At 41.5% G+C, this 17,777-nt stretch overlaps 1 protein-coding gene across 2 annotated transcripts in view; it reads left to right on the top strand.

Annotated features, from left to right (window-relative positions):
• PROCA1 (protein interacting with cyclin A1) overlaps positions 1-10,358 on the top strand; it is a 29,729-nt gene extending 19,371 nt beyond the window's left edge. For both annotated transcript variants that reach the window (XM_073616779.1, XM_073616780.1), the window contains exon 4: positions 9,118-10,358. In XM_073616779.1, the coding sequence (XP_073472880.1) occupies positions 9,118-9,832 (715 nt within the window). In that variant the 3' untranslated portion in view covers positions 9,833-10,358. The remainder of the gene's footprint in view (positions 1-9,117) is intronic.
• The last annotated feature ends 7,419 nt before the right edge of the window (positions 10,359-17,777 follow it).

The following is a 17,777-nucleotide window of genomic DNA, read 5'->3' as shown; positions in this document are numbered from 1 at the left end:
CACAGCAGGATAGGTAGGTTACAGCCTCATACATGGAAAGCATGTTTGTGCTCTCCCCCTCCAGCCACAACAGGAGACAAGCATATTGCATCATCAGTGTCCACACGTACAGCCTCATGATTGTCCACATGTACAGCCTCATGATTGTCCACATGTACAGCCTCAGCACTGTCAACATGTACAGCCTCATCAGTGTCCACATGTACAGCCTCATTATTGTCCGCATGTACAGCCTCATCAGTGTCCACATGTACAGCCTCATCAGTGTCCACATGTATAGCCTCATTATTGTCCACATGTACAGCCTCTTTATTGTCCACATGCACAGCCTCATCAGTGTCCACATGAATAGCAGAGATCGTTAAGGAGACACCGGCCGGCCGGGTGACAGAGCGGAGATCTCCAGCTGTGACAGATCTTGTATATGAAACACCAATCGCCATAAAGTTCTGCCTCCTGAACTGGCTTTGTGATAGATAGCACACTGTTCCAACGCAGGTCCAGGAGGCAGGATTGTAAGGCAATCAGTGTTTCATATACAAGATCTGTCACAGCCGGAGATCCCTGCTCTGTCATCCGACCAGTGTCTCCTAACGATCCCTGCTGCACTGAGAGATGCAGCACTAAAAACACTATCAGCACTGCCCACTTCACCAATGAACTACAGAACACCACCTATTATGAGGATGGGAAGGAGAGGTGTTCTGCAGTCCTAATACACTTCCTGTCCTAGATAAAAAATGCTGCTCCCCCAATGATACAGCAGGGTAGGCCACCCTAGGACAGGAATTGGATATGCTGGAAGGATCAGCAGATAAAAATAGAAAAACTATCACATCTAAGGACTGTAAAAAAAAAAAAAAAAGTTATTTTGATTGTAAATTTCAAATCCTTGAGTACAGTACAGGACACAGGCTGAATAATCATAGACTCCCTGTTATAGGCTGGTACTTTTAGGTGATTGGACACTGGCAAACTTTTAAGGACATGCCCCCTGAACATACACCCTATAACCCTATCCCACTCTGTGAGTCCTCAGTTTTGTAGTAAGCAGTACAGAGAAACACAGGAATAGAAGGGAAAGGTCATGTACTGTACTTCAAGATATGGGCTTTACAGGTACAGTTAGCCAAAATTCCTTTTATGTTGATTGTACAATACAGGACAAAGGCTGACTATTAAAACACCCTGGGACACCAATGCAAAGAATGAGAAGGGTTGGCAACAACTAAACAATCAGAACCATGACAATAGGCCCAACAACAAAGATCAGAGTTTTGTCCTGAGGCAGCCTGAAGTATCTGAATTGTTTTGGGACGTTTGCAGATAGCTGAAAGGGAGATCAATCTTTTGAGACTTTTAAGCCACTACTCAGTAACAACTTTACCCATGAATTAGAAAAATGTATTATTAGTAAAGTGAAACAGTTTCCAGAGTAGTCAGGAGACAATACACTTTAGAACACTGGTCGCCAACCTTTCGGACCTCACAGACCACTGAACTCACAATTCTGAATCCCGCGGACCACTAACATGAGTTCTACATGCCTTATACACAGTGCTCCAGCTCTCTCCCCCTCCCTGAATCACACTGCTGCCTTATACATACAATGCTCTGGCACTCACCCACTCACCCACTCACAGTTGCCATCACACTGCTGCCTTGCACAGAATCATCATTGGATCTCACCTCCTTATGCTCAAGCTCTGTGCTCCCTCCCACAGTCTGTGATCAGCGCTGCCATTGGAAGTCCCATCCTTCTTCACCTCCCACTCTCTGTACTACTCCCAGCGCCTCCCTCTAAGTTCACAGTAGTTGGAACTACAGAGATGGCATTGAGAACAACACTGGAAACAACATTGGACACTATACATCCACCATAATGATGATTTGCAGCAGAACCCCTGGGGCCACCAAAACTTTCCACGGACCATTGGTTAGCAACTACTGCTTTAGAATATACAAGCTGCAGTTGAATCAGGTCGGCACCTGTAGCATATTAGAACTGTCCAAGTAAATCAACATATTCAAAGTTTAGCAAAAACAACCTATCCATGGTAGGTATTGAATTATGCAGCAATAGGAGAAATAGCAATAGGAGAAACCTATTGCTCAGGGAAGGAGTTTATCTGTGACCAAGTCAATAGGGCTTAGCCTGGGGGTATCCAGCCACTGAGCCTAGAGCTTCTTAAATTTATCAGACACCCTCTATGTTGGTAAATTTAGCAGTCTAATCTAAGCGTCTCTACCATTTATTTTATCCATTTTATCCATTTTGCCAGTAATGGTGGTTCTGTCGATTTTCCAATATACTATTATCACTTTACAAGCTTGGAAGAGGGCATGGTGCATCATGTGGCCCATTGATTTGTGGACGAGCCAAGTCTACCCTTGGGATGTTTCTGCCGAGGAGCAGGAGAATGTCAGCATTTCTGTCAAGAACTGGTATGTGGTCAGCTATACCACCCAAGTGAGAGGGGTGTGAAGCAGCTGCAGGATTAGGGATCTCAGTCTCTGTTGGTTGGAATCTGTATGCACTTGATGAAAATGGGCAATGCTATTTCAACACTGCCATTCAGAGGAGCTAATACAAGACTAGTACATACCTCCCAACCTTCCCTGATTCGCCAGGACCGTCCTGGAAATTGGCCCTTGTCCTGGCGAATCAGGGTTGAGTCCCAGATTGCCCATGGCGCGTGCGGGGTGTCTAGGTTCCGGCACGCCACGGGCAACACTGTGATTGGCAGCCGCCATCTCTCCTCGCCGGTCTGGCTGCCTTTGTCACCCACCCACAGTGCAGAGTGGAGCACACTGAACCTGCCCCCTCCTCCTGCTGTGATGTTTTGTTTTTCTATACAGAGGAGGAGGTGGGGAGCATACACTCCACTCTGGAAGAACGGCGATCTGTCACTGTGCAAGTGACGTTTGCAGAGGAGGGGCTGCTTTTCCATGTTTTTAGCATAGTAGTAGTAGGAACCACAGCATTTAAAGCAAACCCCAAAGTTCTAAAAAAGCTTTTTGCATTTTTGCAGGGAATTCTTTCTGAAGCCAATTTCCTAAGCAGGTATGGTTAGTTATGTATGGGACATTGGTGATTTGGGTTCTCGATTTTCTTGAATTTAGTCTTTTCAGGGACTGAAGTAGGTGCAGGTAAAATATCAGTCCTTTTCACAGACACCAGACCACTGCGGTCTACGTATATGTGAAATGTGTGAGCTTTCAGGACTTGGAGAAGGTGGACTGAAAGGGTTGAATTCCCCATAGGAGAACCTTGGATCAATTTTAGAACCTGCAATTTTCCTGATGAACTTGCAGAAGCAGGCAAAGGGCAGAAAGGGAAACTTTATTTTCTTTCTTCTTTGTTCCAAATGATGTACATTTTTCCTGTATACTATGAGGTAATTTGGACAATATTGGGTTAACCCGATGAGCAGTATCGAAGAAACGGACTACAGGTAGGTAGGTGAGTATCAGCTTTGGCGAGGTCACTAAGCTCTTGCAACATTAGATTGTCTGGTTTACTGAAGGAAAAGTAGGCAGATTATCTTGAGGGGTGGTAGGAGCAGTGTACTGACCTTGGTTGAAGGATACAGCTGCTCTGACTGTGAGCTAAAGTTATGGGTGACCATGTGAGGAATATGATGCAACAAAGTGTCTGCTATTGTTAATGCCGCGTACACACGGTCGGACTTTTTGGCTACAAAAGTCCAACAACCTGTCCGACAGACTTTTGACGGACTTTTGGCGGACTTTTAGCGGACTTGCGGCGGACTTGCGGCAGACTTTCTAACGAACGGACTTGCCTACATACGATCACACAAAAGTCTGACGGATTCGTACGTGATGACGTACACCGGACTAAAATAAGGAAGTTGATAGCCAGTAGCCAATAGCTGCCCTAGCGTGGGTTTTTGTCCGTCGGACTAGCATACAGACGAGCAGATTTCTGGGTCCGGCGGAGTTACGAAGTAAAGATTTGAAGCATGTTCCAAATCTAAAGTCCGTCAGATTTGTGGTTGGAAAAGTCCGTCGAAAGTCCGGGGAAGCCCACACATGATCGGATTGTCCGCCGGCTTTGGTCCGTTGGACTTTTGTAGACGAAAAGTCTGACTGTGTGTTCGCTAGCAGCTTGCTCTAAAACTTTTAACCTTGCCATGGTTGTGGCTGGCGTGTTCGCATTGTTTCTTTAAAGCTTCCACCTCTGCTTTCTTGCATGCAGCTTCTTCCATCTCAGCTCTCTTGCGTGCTGCTTCTATGGCTTCTGCTTTCATCATTGCTATCTTGTGTGCAGTTTCTGTTTTCATCTCTGCTTTCCTTCAAGCAAAGGCTCCCTAAATCTTAGAAGCTTCAGCATCTGCATGGGCTTTAATTGGTTTTAGGCTGCGTGTGGAAGATGTTGATTGTAGAGAATTTGCAGATCTTGAGTAGCATTTTGTAGAGGTAGAGTGATGAGATGAAGGCCGGCTATAGACAGTTTGAATCGCAGCCGTTCAGCAGGAACCAGCCGAGATTCAAACCAATATGGGCAGGCTGAATATACCAAGTTGATCGATCAATCTGGGTACAATCAGCCTGCCAGATTAACTTGCTGATTACGAGCAGCGCGTTTGCCTGCAGGTTGGGAACATGCAATTTTGTGCATGTTCCTGATCCACAATAATGTGACCTGGCCCTAAATGAAGTTGTGTGATTCTCACTTCTGACTTTGTAATAGTAAACTGTCTCTCTAGATTAAGTGCATCAAATCCTTTTAATCTGCACAATTTTTAAAATCATTTCTTATGCACATATGGTGTGAACAAGCCCTAATTATTCCTGTGACTCTTCAGCATTGTACCTGTTTAGGAGGGTGTATTTTAGTTAGAACTAAAGGCAACACATTTTTTTCATTTTGGATAGAGTAAGGGAGGGTTATGACCCCTGTAAAATTTTGATTTGTCCCATTATGCAAATCTCCCTTCATTTTCTGCCCCATAGCCAAAGCAGGAAGTGATAAAGTAAGGAAATTCATAGTTGTCATCACAACTAGTATCTCCATTGGAAAATATCCCTACTATTCCTGCTCCCGGGACAACCCAAAATTTGGTATTTTCTTTTATTTTCCTTGATAATGTTAAAGAGAGTGAATCTCCCTAACGAGAGCACAGACAGCAATAAAAACCTGACAGGTGTTCTATAGGGGTGTTGAAAATAATAGTCTAACCGAAGCATCGCGATTCAGCTTTAAACTATTCTGCATCGATGCAGTGTGGCTGAATCGCGATTGCATCAATTACATCATCAGCCCCTGTCAGAGACCTCTTATCTGTGTATATCCAGCGCTGATCACACAGAGCGGGGATCTCCCACTGTTACTTGATTCTGAAATGCCCAGTGGCCGGTGTAACAAAGTCCCGGTTCCTATGATAGACGGCACACTGATCCAATGCCGGGAGATTGAATCAGTGTGACGTGTATAATAGGAGCTGGCCTAGGAGGCGGGACTTGTTGACAGCGGCCAACTTGTTGGACTTGGACTTGTTGACAGCGATATTCAAATCCAAGCTCCATGCGTGATCTGAGCACTGATGAGGCTGCCTTGATGGGCACTGGTAGGCGGCACTGATCAGGCTGCACTGATGGGTTTTTGATGAAAACCATGGGCCGTATATCATGATGCATTGCTGAGTCGATTCGTTGACAGGATAATCATAATGGAATCGTGAGGCCAGTGAAGATGCAGTCTAGTGTTCTAATCCCTCTCCACTTCAAGACTTAAAAAAAAAAAGTTTTGCATTTAGTTACACGTTAAAGCACAGTCTTTGATAACTCTCATTGGCAGCAATGAATTGCTTTCAGGACACACTTAGGCCTGTACACACGCTTTGATTTTCAGACATCAATTGTGTTACGACGACCGATCGTCCGCAAATCGTACCATAGTACGGTGCTTTCAACAGCCGGATTCACTTTTTCATCAAGCAAAAGCTACATGTGCAGACTATAAGATTTTTGTTGGATGTGAACTCAATGTCTGATTTTTGTTTCATTAGTATGGTTTTTGTACGAAAAAAAATGTAAGAGCAAGACTACGCATGCTCAGATGTGAAAGAATACATACAAAACTATTCAACATGTTACGTCACCTCTTCACTTTCGACATGAGACTAGCATGCCACAAAAATTGGACGTTCTCTCGTTCCAAAATCAAAGCGCGTGTATGAGGATTTAGCTGAGATGGTATTATAAGCAGAAATCAGAATTGCATGTGGGAATGTAGGCAGCTTATACTGTATACATGATGCACAAACTGACTTTCAGAACCGTTGCATTAGAAAACACTGGAATATTGCTGTCTTGTAAGCTGTGGGACGTTGTGCTGCCATTTACAGGCTTGTGTGGAAAAAGCTGCACTGTCCTACCGTCAGGGGTCCCCACCACAACTCACAGTATATTCCACCAAATCAACTGAGTCTTAACTGGTAGAACAAAACGCACAACTCCTTCCACAAAGGAACATGCCAAAAAATGCAAAACAATTGGTCTCTGAAAAAGGACTGCCAAGGCCGAAATCTGACCCTTTATCAAACCCAAAGCCAATCCCTGATAGACTCCAGATTGGCGAAATGCCAGGATGCAGCCACAACAAACTTACAAGGAAGAAGTCCCCAAGCCTCACACCAGGCACAATAAGACTTCCAAGTTCTGTGGTAAATCTTCCTAGCCTTCAAGAGGGTAGGAATGACTTAATCAGAGACTCACTCTTCTGTCTCTTGGGGCCTTGGATGGAAGATCGGACCCTGTGACAGGAGGTTAGGTTGATCCGAAAAGGGTTTATGGTTCGTCCATTGATAAGTTTACAAAGCCAGAATACCATGTTCTCCTGAGCCAGGCTGGTGCAATCAGAATCACCAGAAGGGCCTTCCACCTGCATTCTACAAAGTAGATGAGGTAGAAGCTGTAATGGCAGGAAGGCATAAATTAGTGAGAACTGGTTCCATGGCATCACCAGAGCATGCACAACGAATACTGGAGGATTCCTCGTTCTGGATGAGAAACTGACCAAATTCGCACTGAACCTGAATGGCGGAAGATCCAGATCCACTGTCGGCCGAGTTCCTCAAACACCTCTGAGTGGGGAGCCCACTCCCCGGAGTCAGTTGTCGATGGCTGAGAAAATCTAGCTGACAATTTTCCATGTCTGGAATACGGACCTTAGACAGGATGGGAAAATGACAATTAAATTGCAATTAAGGCCAATTCATTCAGGACCCATACACATTTGTCTACAGTTTGCACTGTTCAAGTCACATTGATTTCAGAACTGGAGCAGACTGCTCCTTCAGAAGCAAAACGCTCAAGTACCCTATGACAGGCACACACAGGTCCGCCGATAAGGCAGTACAACTGGTCCTTTTGTATTGGGCCCAGACTTCATCAACCTCATCATCTAAACAGGGGGGCCTAGGGCAACTTTATTTTTCATATCTTCCTAAATGAAAGAATGGATTTTACTAGACAACACACACACACACACACTTGTTTTCCAGGGCTTAAATTAAATTTCCCTGGGCCCCATCGGATCAAAAGAGTGGCCCAGGAAGTGGGACTTTTTTTTTTTCATTTTCAGAGGGCAGGGAGGTAAAGTCAGTGTCGCTGCAACCCAGTGGGATGGGTGGTTTAACAGCAGCCCTGGGAACACCCAGAATACATAGGGGCCCCAAGATCGGGGCTAGCACCTTGATGAATACTCAGTTGGGAATAGTTGACAGGCCAAACGGCAGGGCCACAAACTGAAAATGAAGGACGTCCAATGCACACTGCAGGAACCCTTGACGGGAAGACAGGAATATGCAGATAATCATTCTTGATATCCACAGATGTCAGGAAAATCCCCCTGTCAGAGGGAGGCAACCACTGACTTCACAGATTCCATCTGGAACTTCTGTACTCATAAACCTGATGAGTCACTCACCCAAATGGGCAAAATGAATGTGCTGCTCTGCCCGCCCAAATGCAAGCTGTAGCACATGGTACCGTATGATTAGAAACGAATAGTGCTAATAAATAAAAAGCGCTCCAAAATATAAAGTGCAATTGTGCTACAATAAAGTGTACTAAAGAGAGCCACAATTTTATGCAACTAGTTAATACTGAAGTGCTCCAAGATATAAAAGTGCAATAAAATCCACAATTTATTAAACTAATTAATATTTTACACATCCACGTGTATAAATCAATGATCCTTCTTATCCAAATATATCAGTACATCCACAAATATAAGTAGAGATAAATACTTAAAATGATTAACTCTTTTTTAAGTTCATAGATAATTATCATGTAGTCCACAAACCCCGTGTTGGTAAAGTGTCTATATAAGTGCAATTGTGATACGTCACATCCCCCAAGCGTTTTGACTCATCCAGGTTCAGCAGTACAGACTGGAGGTATTAACAACTTGAGCTCCACATAAACATATAGCTCCCACTGCTCTCATTGCCCCTGTGAGCCCAGGAAGTGAAAGGAGTCAGGTAAGTGTTGACAGTGGGGGGGTGGAGACAACACTTAGTATGGCGTTTTTATTCTTACCTTAATTCGGGGAATGCGTTAAGGTAAAAAAAACATTTTTTTTAATTGGATTTTTGAATTACTATATAACAGTTTTTTACTCTCCTTTTTACTCTGCCTATACTTCTCTTTTCACCAAATCGGGGGAAGACATTACAACACTTTGGGGGTTATTTACTAAAGGAAAATCCACTTTGCACTGCAAGTGCACTTGAAAGTGCGCTTGGAAGTAACGTCGCTGTAGATCCGAGGGGGACATGCAAGGAAAATAAAAAACAGCATTTTAGCTTGCACATGATTGTATGATAAAACCAGAAGCGCTTCCACTCATTTCAGATCTACCCCTTAGATTTAGAGCAAGTGCACTTGCAGTGCAAAGTGGATTTGCCTTTTTTAAATAACCCCCAATGTTTATATCACAACAATCTGAATGATGCAAGTAGGAGTAAAATATTTCATTTATAAATGTAGTTAAAATTATAACTGTAAAAAATGTAATCAAAGTTCAGTTTATTACAAATGTTTTAAAAGATTATAAGGCAAATCATCTATATGTATGACTATTTTCAGGTGTGAGAAGTATGTCAATATAACAGTGGCTGTTCCAAAGGACTCAGGCCTGTATGATTATGGAGGAAATCTCATTGACAAACCAACTCTAACAAAGGAAGAAATGGATTCCACTAAACCACCATCAGTAGACCCGTCACCCGAGCCACCAACTCTGGGGCAAGTCATGAAAGCTGCTGAAGACCTGCTGAAGATCATGATGACAATAAGTCCAGGCACCTCACCCGACCAGTCCAAAGTGGATGACACCATCAGTGGAAAGAAGACAGATAAAAGAAAGAAAGAAAGGAAAAATAAAAAGGGAAAGGGCCTCAAAGGTAAAAGAAAAAATCAGTCTAAAAAGGAGAACGTTGACTCTCCAGCCAAACACATATTGCGTGAGAACACTGTAAAGGATGAGAAGGCTGTGCCCGAGAACCAGCCACTTGACATCTTGGATGTAGAATCTAAGCAGGATGCATTCAATGATGTCCTCAATGATGAGCCCATCAAAAACAGTGATGCTAAAACACCTACGTCAATAACCCCTACTTACAAAAAGGAAGAACTGAAAGATAACATAACATCACCTCCACCAGTATCTAGACCTTCCACCAGGAAACCCCAAAGGAAAAACAGGCAGGAACGAAAGGGGAGACGAGAGAGAAAGAAGAAACCTAAGACAGAATCTTGTGGTCTTTCAAACACACAGTGCACAGTGTTATCCAATCCTTAATATGCTATATTTCTGTATACAAATGCTGGTGAATAGGCTAAATTCCAGGGAAGTGTGCAAAAATAATGACATTAATCACTTTGCTGCTAAATATTTTGCCATAATCAATACTTTTTTTTTTTTCCCCCGCATCGCATAAGAGTAAATACGATCTGCTGTGTGTGTGCAACAAACTACATTAATGCCGATGAGCTGGAACTAGATTCCTGTATGATTTGGTGTTACTGTGTCAAACAGTTGTAATTTATTTCCTGCCTTCATTTTCTCCAAAGGCTACATTCACACTGCATGGTTTTACATGTGTTACTGTTAATTGATATGGATGTAGCAAGCAGGATTGTTTAACACACTACAGAAAAGCCCTGAGAGAAGTGAATGTACCCAACATAGCTATAGGATTATGTGTTACACACAGGAAGGAGTGTATAACACTCAATCACCAATGACAACTCTACATTGTATAAATACCTAATATATACAGTACATACGCCACTAAAATAAATGTTAAGTCTTGCTTGAACTAAAATGGATGTTGTGGAATTTTTAATATGGGCGCATCTTGTTTTTACATTTACCAGTTGAAGGGCAGGGCTTTTCTGACACTTTTTGTTTACAAGTAAAAATCTTTTATTTGCTAGAAAATTACTTAGAACTCCCAAACATTATTTATATATTTTTCTAGCAGAGGCCCCAGAGAATAAAATGGTGGTTGTTGCAACTTTTTGTGGCACACGGCATTTGCACAGCGATTTTCAAGCGCAATTTTTTAATAAAAATACACTTTAATGAATTTTAATGCAAAAAAAAAAACCACAACACAACCAATTTTTTTGGTAAAATAAAAAAAATTGTTACGCTGAGTAAATAGATAGCCAACAAGTCACGCTTTAAAATTGCACACGCTTGTAAAGTGGCGACAAACTACAATACTTAATCTCCAAACGCTTTTAAAATGTTTATAGGTAAAGACTAGAGCTAGAATTATTACTCACGCTGTAACAGTCCTGGCAAAACCTCACATGTGTAGTGTGAACACAATGAGTCAGTATCCTTTCTCACAGCGTGGGGGGACCACAGAAGTATAAGAGGTGAACTGATCCATCTCAACACACAATTGAAGAAAAGCTCACTAAAACAAAAGTGAGGACCCTCCTGACCCAAAAGAGACAATCAAAAAAAAAAAAAATTTAATTTAAATTAAATTTTGTATAGATATAGGAAAAACACATTATAAAATACCTTATGGGAAAATTCTCCCAGGGAATAAATACCTTTTTTCCCTTTTTTTTTTTTTTTTACAAGTGATCACATTCCCTCTGTTCTCAACGGCATAAAAGCTGAGGGGAAGAGAAGCAGCAGCACATTAGGCTTCCCAGTGAACGACTGTGCAGTGGTTGTGTGTCAGGACAAGTTCAATCATTGGAGGAGAGTACATTGATTTCCGAGCATAGCTAGAGAACTGAACACGATGTGTTCTGCTGCTTAGTGTGGTCAGTTTATAATAGGAAAGCAAGGGGACTAGCAGGAACACCAGGGATTTCACATAAAGGAAGCAATACAAAGAGAACAGTATACTTTCTCATACAATCACATGGTACAGCAGACACATATAAGGAATATGAAGTGTTGGGGTAGCAAGCGCTTTAACCATAAACTCTTCTACGTGCAGGGCAACAAAAAGGGTCGTTTTACAGCCAGATCCTTGGAGGAAGCCAAACAATCTTTTTTGACAGTCAAACCTATTCATGGGGTAGATGGCACAAAAATAGAGCAGAAATGATGAGATAGCAAAGAAATTACAGGCATATTATCAGAAATGTTACAACCTGAACATGCATCCTCCAGCTGAACATCATAGACAATTTCATAAAACATGGCCCTCAGCCCTTATTCCAGCACTAGAGGACCCTTTTACCAGAACTACTTCTAATGCCCTGTACACACGACCGGTTTTCCCATCTGAATAAACTCTGAAGGTTTTTCCGACGGAGTTCCGACAGAATTCTGCTCAAGCTGTCTTGCATACACATGGTCACACCAAATTCCGACCATCCAGAACACGGTTCAATAGCCAGCAGCCAATAGCTTCCTTCTCGTACTTGCTTCAGAGCATGCGTAGTTTTTGTTGCGTCGGAACAGCATACAGACGAGCGTTTTTTCCGTAATTTTTTCCGTCTGAAAGATATAGAACATGTTCTCTATCTAAGTCCGTCTGAATTTTCGACGGAAAAAGTGAGATGGGGCATACACACAGTCTGAATATATGATGGAAAGCTTACATCGGACTCTTTCTGTCGGAAATTCCGACCGTGTATACACGGCATTACTGCTATCAAACAATTGAAGTCAGGAAAAAAGTTCTGATGGCCTCTCCTTCAGTATTAGAATCATTTTAGTTGGATACTTGCACCCAAATATATTATAACCCTCTAACTCTTGGCAAAACATTGATTTACCTCCACCAGAAGCCTGCATAGCAGTAATACCAAAAGGGAAAGGCATCACACAATGCAATACAGGCCTATGTCACTACTAAATGAACATGTCAAATTATACATAGATCATGATAAACTGCCTTTTACCCCACTGCTTCCTTCTTGGGTCAATTTACACTAAGTTGGATTCGCCCCTGGCCGAGAGGCCCGCCATATTGTAACTAAAGCTTTAAACTGGAGCTACGGGGCAGTAAAAACCCTTGTCCCAGATGCTAAGGCATTCCAATAAGAAAGGTATGGGACTATATGAATGTGATTTTTTCGATGTCTGGTGCCCCTTACGTGCAACAGAATCTTAGCCCTCTATACTATATCACAGGCCAGAATTAAGGTCAATGACCAACAATAGGACACCTTCCCTATTGGAAATGGAACCAGTTAGTGATCTATTTCATTCCTTATCTTTGTACTGATGCTGGAACTATTTTTAGAAAAAAAATAAGAGATGACTGATAGTCCAGGCTTCCGAATCCACAATAAAATTGTAGCATTCACTGAAGAGTTATGCCGCGTACACACAATCGGAAATTCAGCCAGCAAAGGATGAGAGCTTTTGGTTGGAAAATGCGACCGTGTATGCTCAATCGGACTTTTGCTGGCTGAATTCCCGCCAGCAAAAGATTGAGAGCAGGTTCTCAATTTTTTCGGTTGGAAAAAGTTTAGATCGGAAATTCCGATCGTCTGTACCAATTCCGACGCTCAAAATTCCTACGCATGCTGGGAAACATTTCGACACATGCTCGGAAACAATGAACTTCATTTTCTCGGCTTGTCGTAGTGTTGTACGTCAACACGTTCTTGGCGGTCAAAAGTTCAGCGAACTTGTGTGACCGTGTGTATGCAAGCCAAGCTTGAGCGGAATTCTGTCGGAAAAACCATACAAGATTTTTCCGACGGAAAATCTGCTCGTGTGTACGGGGCATTACTGTTCTTCCAAATGTCCCGAATAACAATACCGCCCAAATTAAAGTCTTTGCAGACTTTGATATGCATTTGAACCTAAAAAAACTAATCAAATTACCAGGTTCAAAACCAAAAACTTACATAACTCAGTTTTGCAAGCATATGGACTTTTCTGTGGTGTATAAGGTACTGTTAACCAAAACTTGTTGAAAACAATAGGCAGTCTTTGCTAGAAAACACAATAAGATCATATTGTTGATTAAAAAAACCATCCTGTATAACTTAACCAGGACATAGTTGTTCAATTCCCTCAAATAAACAAAAGCACCTTGCAAAATTGAGTTACGGTATATATGATTTATTCACGGTGAGTTGCTCCCACCCATCCCGCCTTTACTTATATATGGTATCTACAGGTATACTAAAATTCTTATTACCTTAAAGTATTTTTGAATCCAGCGTTTTACCGGCAGGAGTAATATAGGGCACTCAAATCACCCTCTGAGTTTGCTTTTACTAGAAACAAAACAAAAAAAGTACCTTATTTATTCTTTGATCCTGCAGTCACATGACTGCACAGCCTCCCTGGTGTCCTCTGTCCTCAGTCCCTGAGGATGTTCCTTCAGTTGTTTATTGTTGTAGAAAAAAATCAGATCACAGACATGGCCAAAAACTAAAGGCATTTCAAATGCCAACTTTCTCTGGCTTTAAGAAACACTAAAAGAAATCAAGAAAAATAATTGTGGTGGCCAGTAACAGTTAGATTTATAGAACACGCACAGGGAATAAATTATGGAATCACTCAACTCTGAGGAAAAAATTATGGAATCATGAAAAACAAACAAACAAAATAACACATCACTAGTACTTTGTTGCACCACCTCTGGCTTTTATAACTGCTTGCAGTCTCTGAGGCATTGACTTAATGAGTGATAAACAGTACTCTTCATCAATCTGGCTCCAGCCTTCTCTGATTGCTGTTGCCAAATCATCTTTGCAGGTTGGAGCCTTGTCATGGACCATTTTCTTTAACTTCCACCACAGATTTTCAATTGGATTGAGATCCGGACTGTTTGCAGGCCATGACATTGACCTTATGTGTCTTCAAGGAATTTTTTCACAGTTTTTGCTCTATGGCAAGATGCATTATCATCTTGATAAATGATTTCATCATCCCCAAACATCATTTCAATAGATGGGATAAGAAAAGTGTCCAAAATTTCAATGTAAACCTGTGCATTTATTGAAGATTTAATGACAGCCATCTCCCCAGTGCCTTTATCTGACATGCAGCCCCATATCATAATTGACTGTGGAAATTTGCATGTTTTCTTCAGACAGTCGTCTGCATAAATCTCATTGGAACGGCACCAAACAAAAGTTCCAGCGTCATCACCTTGCCCAATGCAGATTCGAGATTCATCACTGAATATGACTTTCATCCAATCATCCACAGTCCACGATTGCCTTTCCTTAGCCCATTGTAACCTTGATTTTTTGTGTTTAGGTGTTAGAGATGGCTTTCTTTTAGCTTTTCTGTATGTAAATCCCATTTCCTTTAGGCGGTTTCTTACAGTTCGGTCACAGATGTTGACTCCAGTTTCCTCCCATTTGTTCCTCATTTGTTTTGTTGTACATTTTCTGTTTTCAAGGCATATTGCTTTAAGTTTTCTGTCTTGACGCTTTGATGTCTTCCTTGGTCTACCAGTATGCTTGCCTTTAACCACTTTCCATGTTGTTTGTATTTGGTCCATGTTTTAGACACAGCCGACTGTGAACAACCAACATCTTGTGTAACACTGCGTGATGATTTACCCTCTTTACCTACATACTAACAAGCAGATTTAATCTGATGCAAGTGTTAGTGTTTGTAATGAAAATTTACAGGGTGATTCCATAATTTTTTCCTCAGAATTGAGTGATTCCATAATTTATTTCCTGTGCTTGTTCTATAAATCTAACTGTTACTGGCCACCACCATTATTTTTCTTGATTTCTTTTAGTGTTTCTTAAAGCCAGAAAGTTGCCATTTAAAATGCCTTTAGTTTTTGGCCATGTCTGTGATCTGCTTTTTTTCTACAACAATAAACAACTGAAGGAACATCCTCAGGGACCGGTGATTCCATAATTTTTCAAAAAAATAATAAAAGTGTAGCACTATATTCCACATCCACAAACGTGTACATCACAGTACATAGATGCATATATAAGGTGAATACTAACAAAACATATATGACCATAAATATGGATAATACCAAATAATTAAACTGTGTTGATCACAAGAAAAATTAAATAAAACGATAAATGTACTATGTTAATAAATGTACCAGTGACTAGTAATAAGAAACCCGTGACGGTTCCATGAACCAAACACCTCAAAATCAAAAATCAAAAAGCATAACAGTCCATATTAAGTATGTAAAAATATGTGAAAAAATTGTGGAGAAAACGTCACCAAAGGTCTATGGGGGTAATAAATGGCTAGTGATGGAAAAAAAACTCCCAAGTTCACAGATGGATGGTTTCACCAAATCTGGCAAGTGGGTAGACAATAGGAAAACCACAAGTGTGCAAAGATTTTACATCAGTGCCGGGGCCATCACCAGGAGTTGGGGAGGCTTACCGGAACTACATGACCTGAAATGGCATACGCCAAACAAGTCAGAAAGGCTTAATGACTCACATTTTTGAAGATTGAAAAAAGCTCAGATATCATATAGCGGCAATCATGTGGACCCCTCACGATTGCCGCTATATGATATCTGAGCTTTTTTCAATCTTCAAAAATGTGAGTTTGTTTTTTAATTATTTTAATAAATGAGTGTTTTAAAAACGTTATTACGCTATGTGAGTTTTCTTTGCTCCTCGCATGGCATATGAATTATACGTTTGGCTTATGCTGGATTGTCCTTGGGTGAGGAAGCCGTGCTGTTACCCCTTTCTCCACCATACGCTGATGACATCTGACAAGACACACTCCTCATAATCGTTGGTCATTAAGCCTTTCTGACTTGTTTGGCGTATGCCATTTCAGGTCATGTAGTTCCGGTAAGCCTCCTCAACTCCTGGTGATGGCCCCGGCACTGATGTAAAATCTTTGCACACTTGTGGTTTTCCTATTGTCTACCCACTTGCCAGATTTGGTGAAACCATCCATCTGTGAACTTGGGAGTTTTTTTCCATCACTAGCCATTTATTACCCCCATAGACCTTTGGTGACGTTTTCTTCACATATTTTTACATACTCAATATGGACTGTTATGCTTTATGATTTTTTGATTTTTTATTTTGAGGTGTTTGGTTCATGGAACCGTCACGGGTTTCTTATTACTAGTCACTGGTACATTTAATAACAAAGTACATTTATCGTTTTATTTAATTTTTCTTGTGATCAACACAGTTTAATTATTTGGTATTATCCATAGTTATGGTCATATATGTTTTGTTAGTATTCACCTTATATATGCATTTATGTACTGTGATGTACACGTTTGTGGATGTGGAATATAGCGCTACACTTTTATTATTTTTTTGATGTTATTTTTTTGCCTTGAGTCTATAGGTGTGTTAGCTACTATTCTACCTTTCTTTGGCTTTAGCGCAGTACTTATTTTTTACTTTTGATTCCATAATTTTTGCCAGGGGTTGTAGAAGAGGGGGTTGGGTGGAGGCAACAAAATGGATTACGGGGGATAGGCATGCTGTTATCTCCTAGCAGCGATCCAAATTGATCATGCCAGCACAGGCCTGTTTTTGACACTGGCATGGTCAATTTGATAATAGCACCAAGGGGAACAGGCAGGATCACCAGGTATATAGACATTAATGAGTCGCTACATTTTGTTTTTCACATATTATTTTTAAACAACTATAGGTATAATCCAACATAACAGAAAATGTTTTGGGGTAACTTAATCGTACACGTAATCGAACTGCCTCTTAGACCATTGGATGCCCCAAAGCAATAAATCAAGGGGTGAGCAGCATAACAGCCAAGACAATGGTAACAGGAATGGTGAGCAGACCTGAATAGCCAGTTGACAGCAGAAGCAGCCTGTAACTGAAGCAGGGACCAGCAGGGGCTCCAACAGCCACCTGTCAGAGTTGACAATGAATATCAAAACAGGCAGCGGCCCTGCCACCTGAGAAAGACTGATGCTAGAAGCTGTAAAAAGCCCAAGACTCCCAACATTTGTTGGAGCGTGGATTCAGGTAGGAAAGGCTAAACATTCCCTGATGGCAGAAGCTCTACAAAAAGAGGAACAATTGAACCACCCAGCTGGGTGGAAGAGAAGGGAGGAAGCCCACAGACGGACTGAGACAGGCAGGTCTTGACCCCACCTATAAGGTGAATAAAAGTACTTGAACTTGCCTTCAAAGCAGTGTATGGGGAGGGGGAATGATAATGCCACTGGATGACTGATTTTTAGTATTTTGTCCCTGTGACGTTCACACAGAGAACCTATTAGAGCAGTAACATGGTCAAGAACAAAACTGGGCTCTTTGTAAGCAAGAGTAACAAAGTAAGGCCCCAAAGGGGCAAAGAA

Source organism: Aquarana catesbeiana, linkage group LG02, assembly GCF_042186555.1.
Source record: "Aquarana catesbeiana isolate 2022-GZ linkage group LG02, ASM4218655v1, whole genome shotgun sequence".
In the NCBI taxonomy this organism is placed as follows: domain Eukaryota; kingdom Metazoa; phylum Chordata; class Amphibia; order Anura; family Ranidae; genus Aquarana; species Aquarana catesbeiana.
This window is presented reverse-complemented; position numbering and strand designations above follow the sequence as displayed.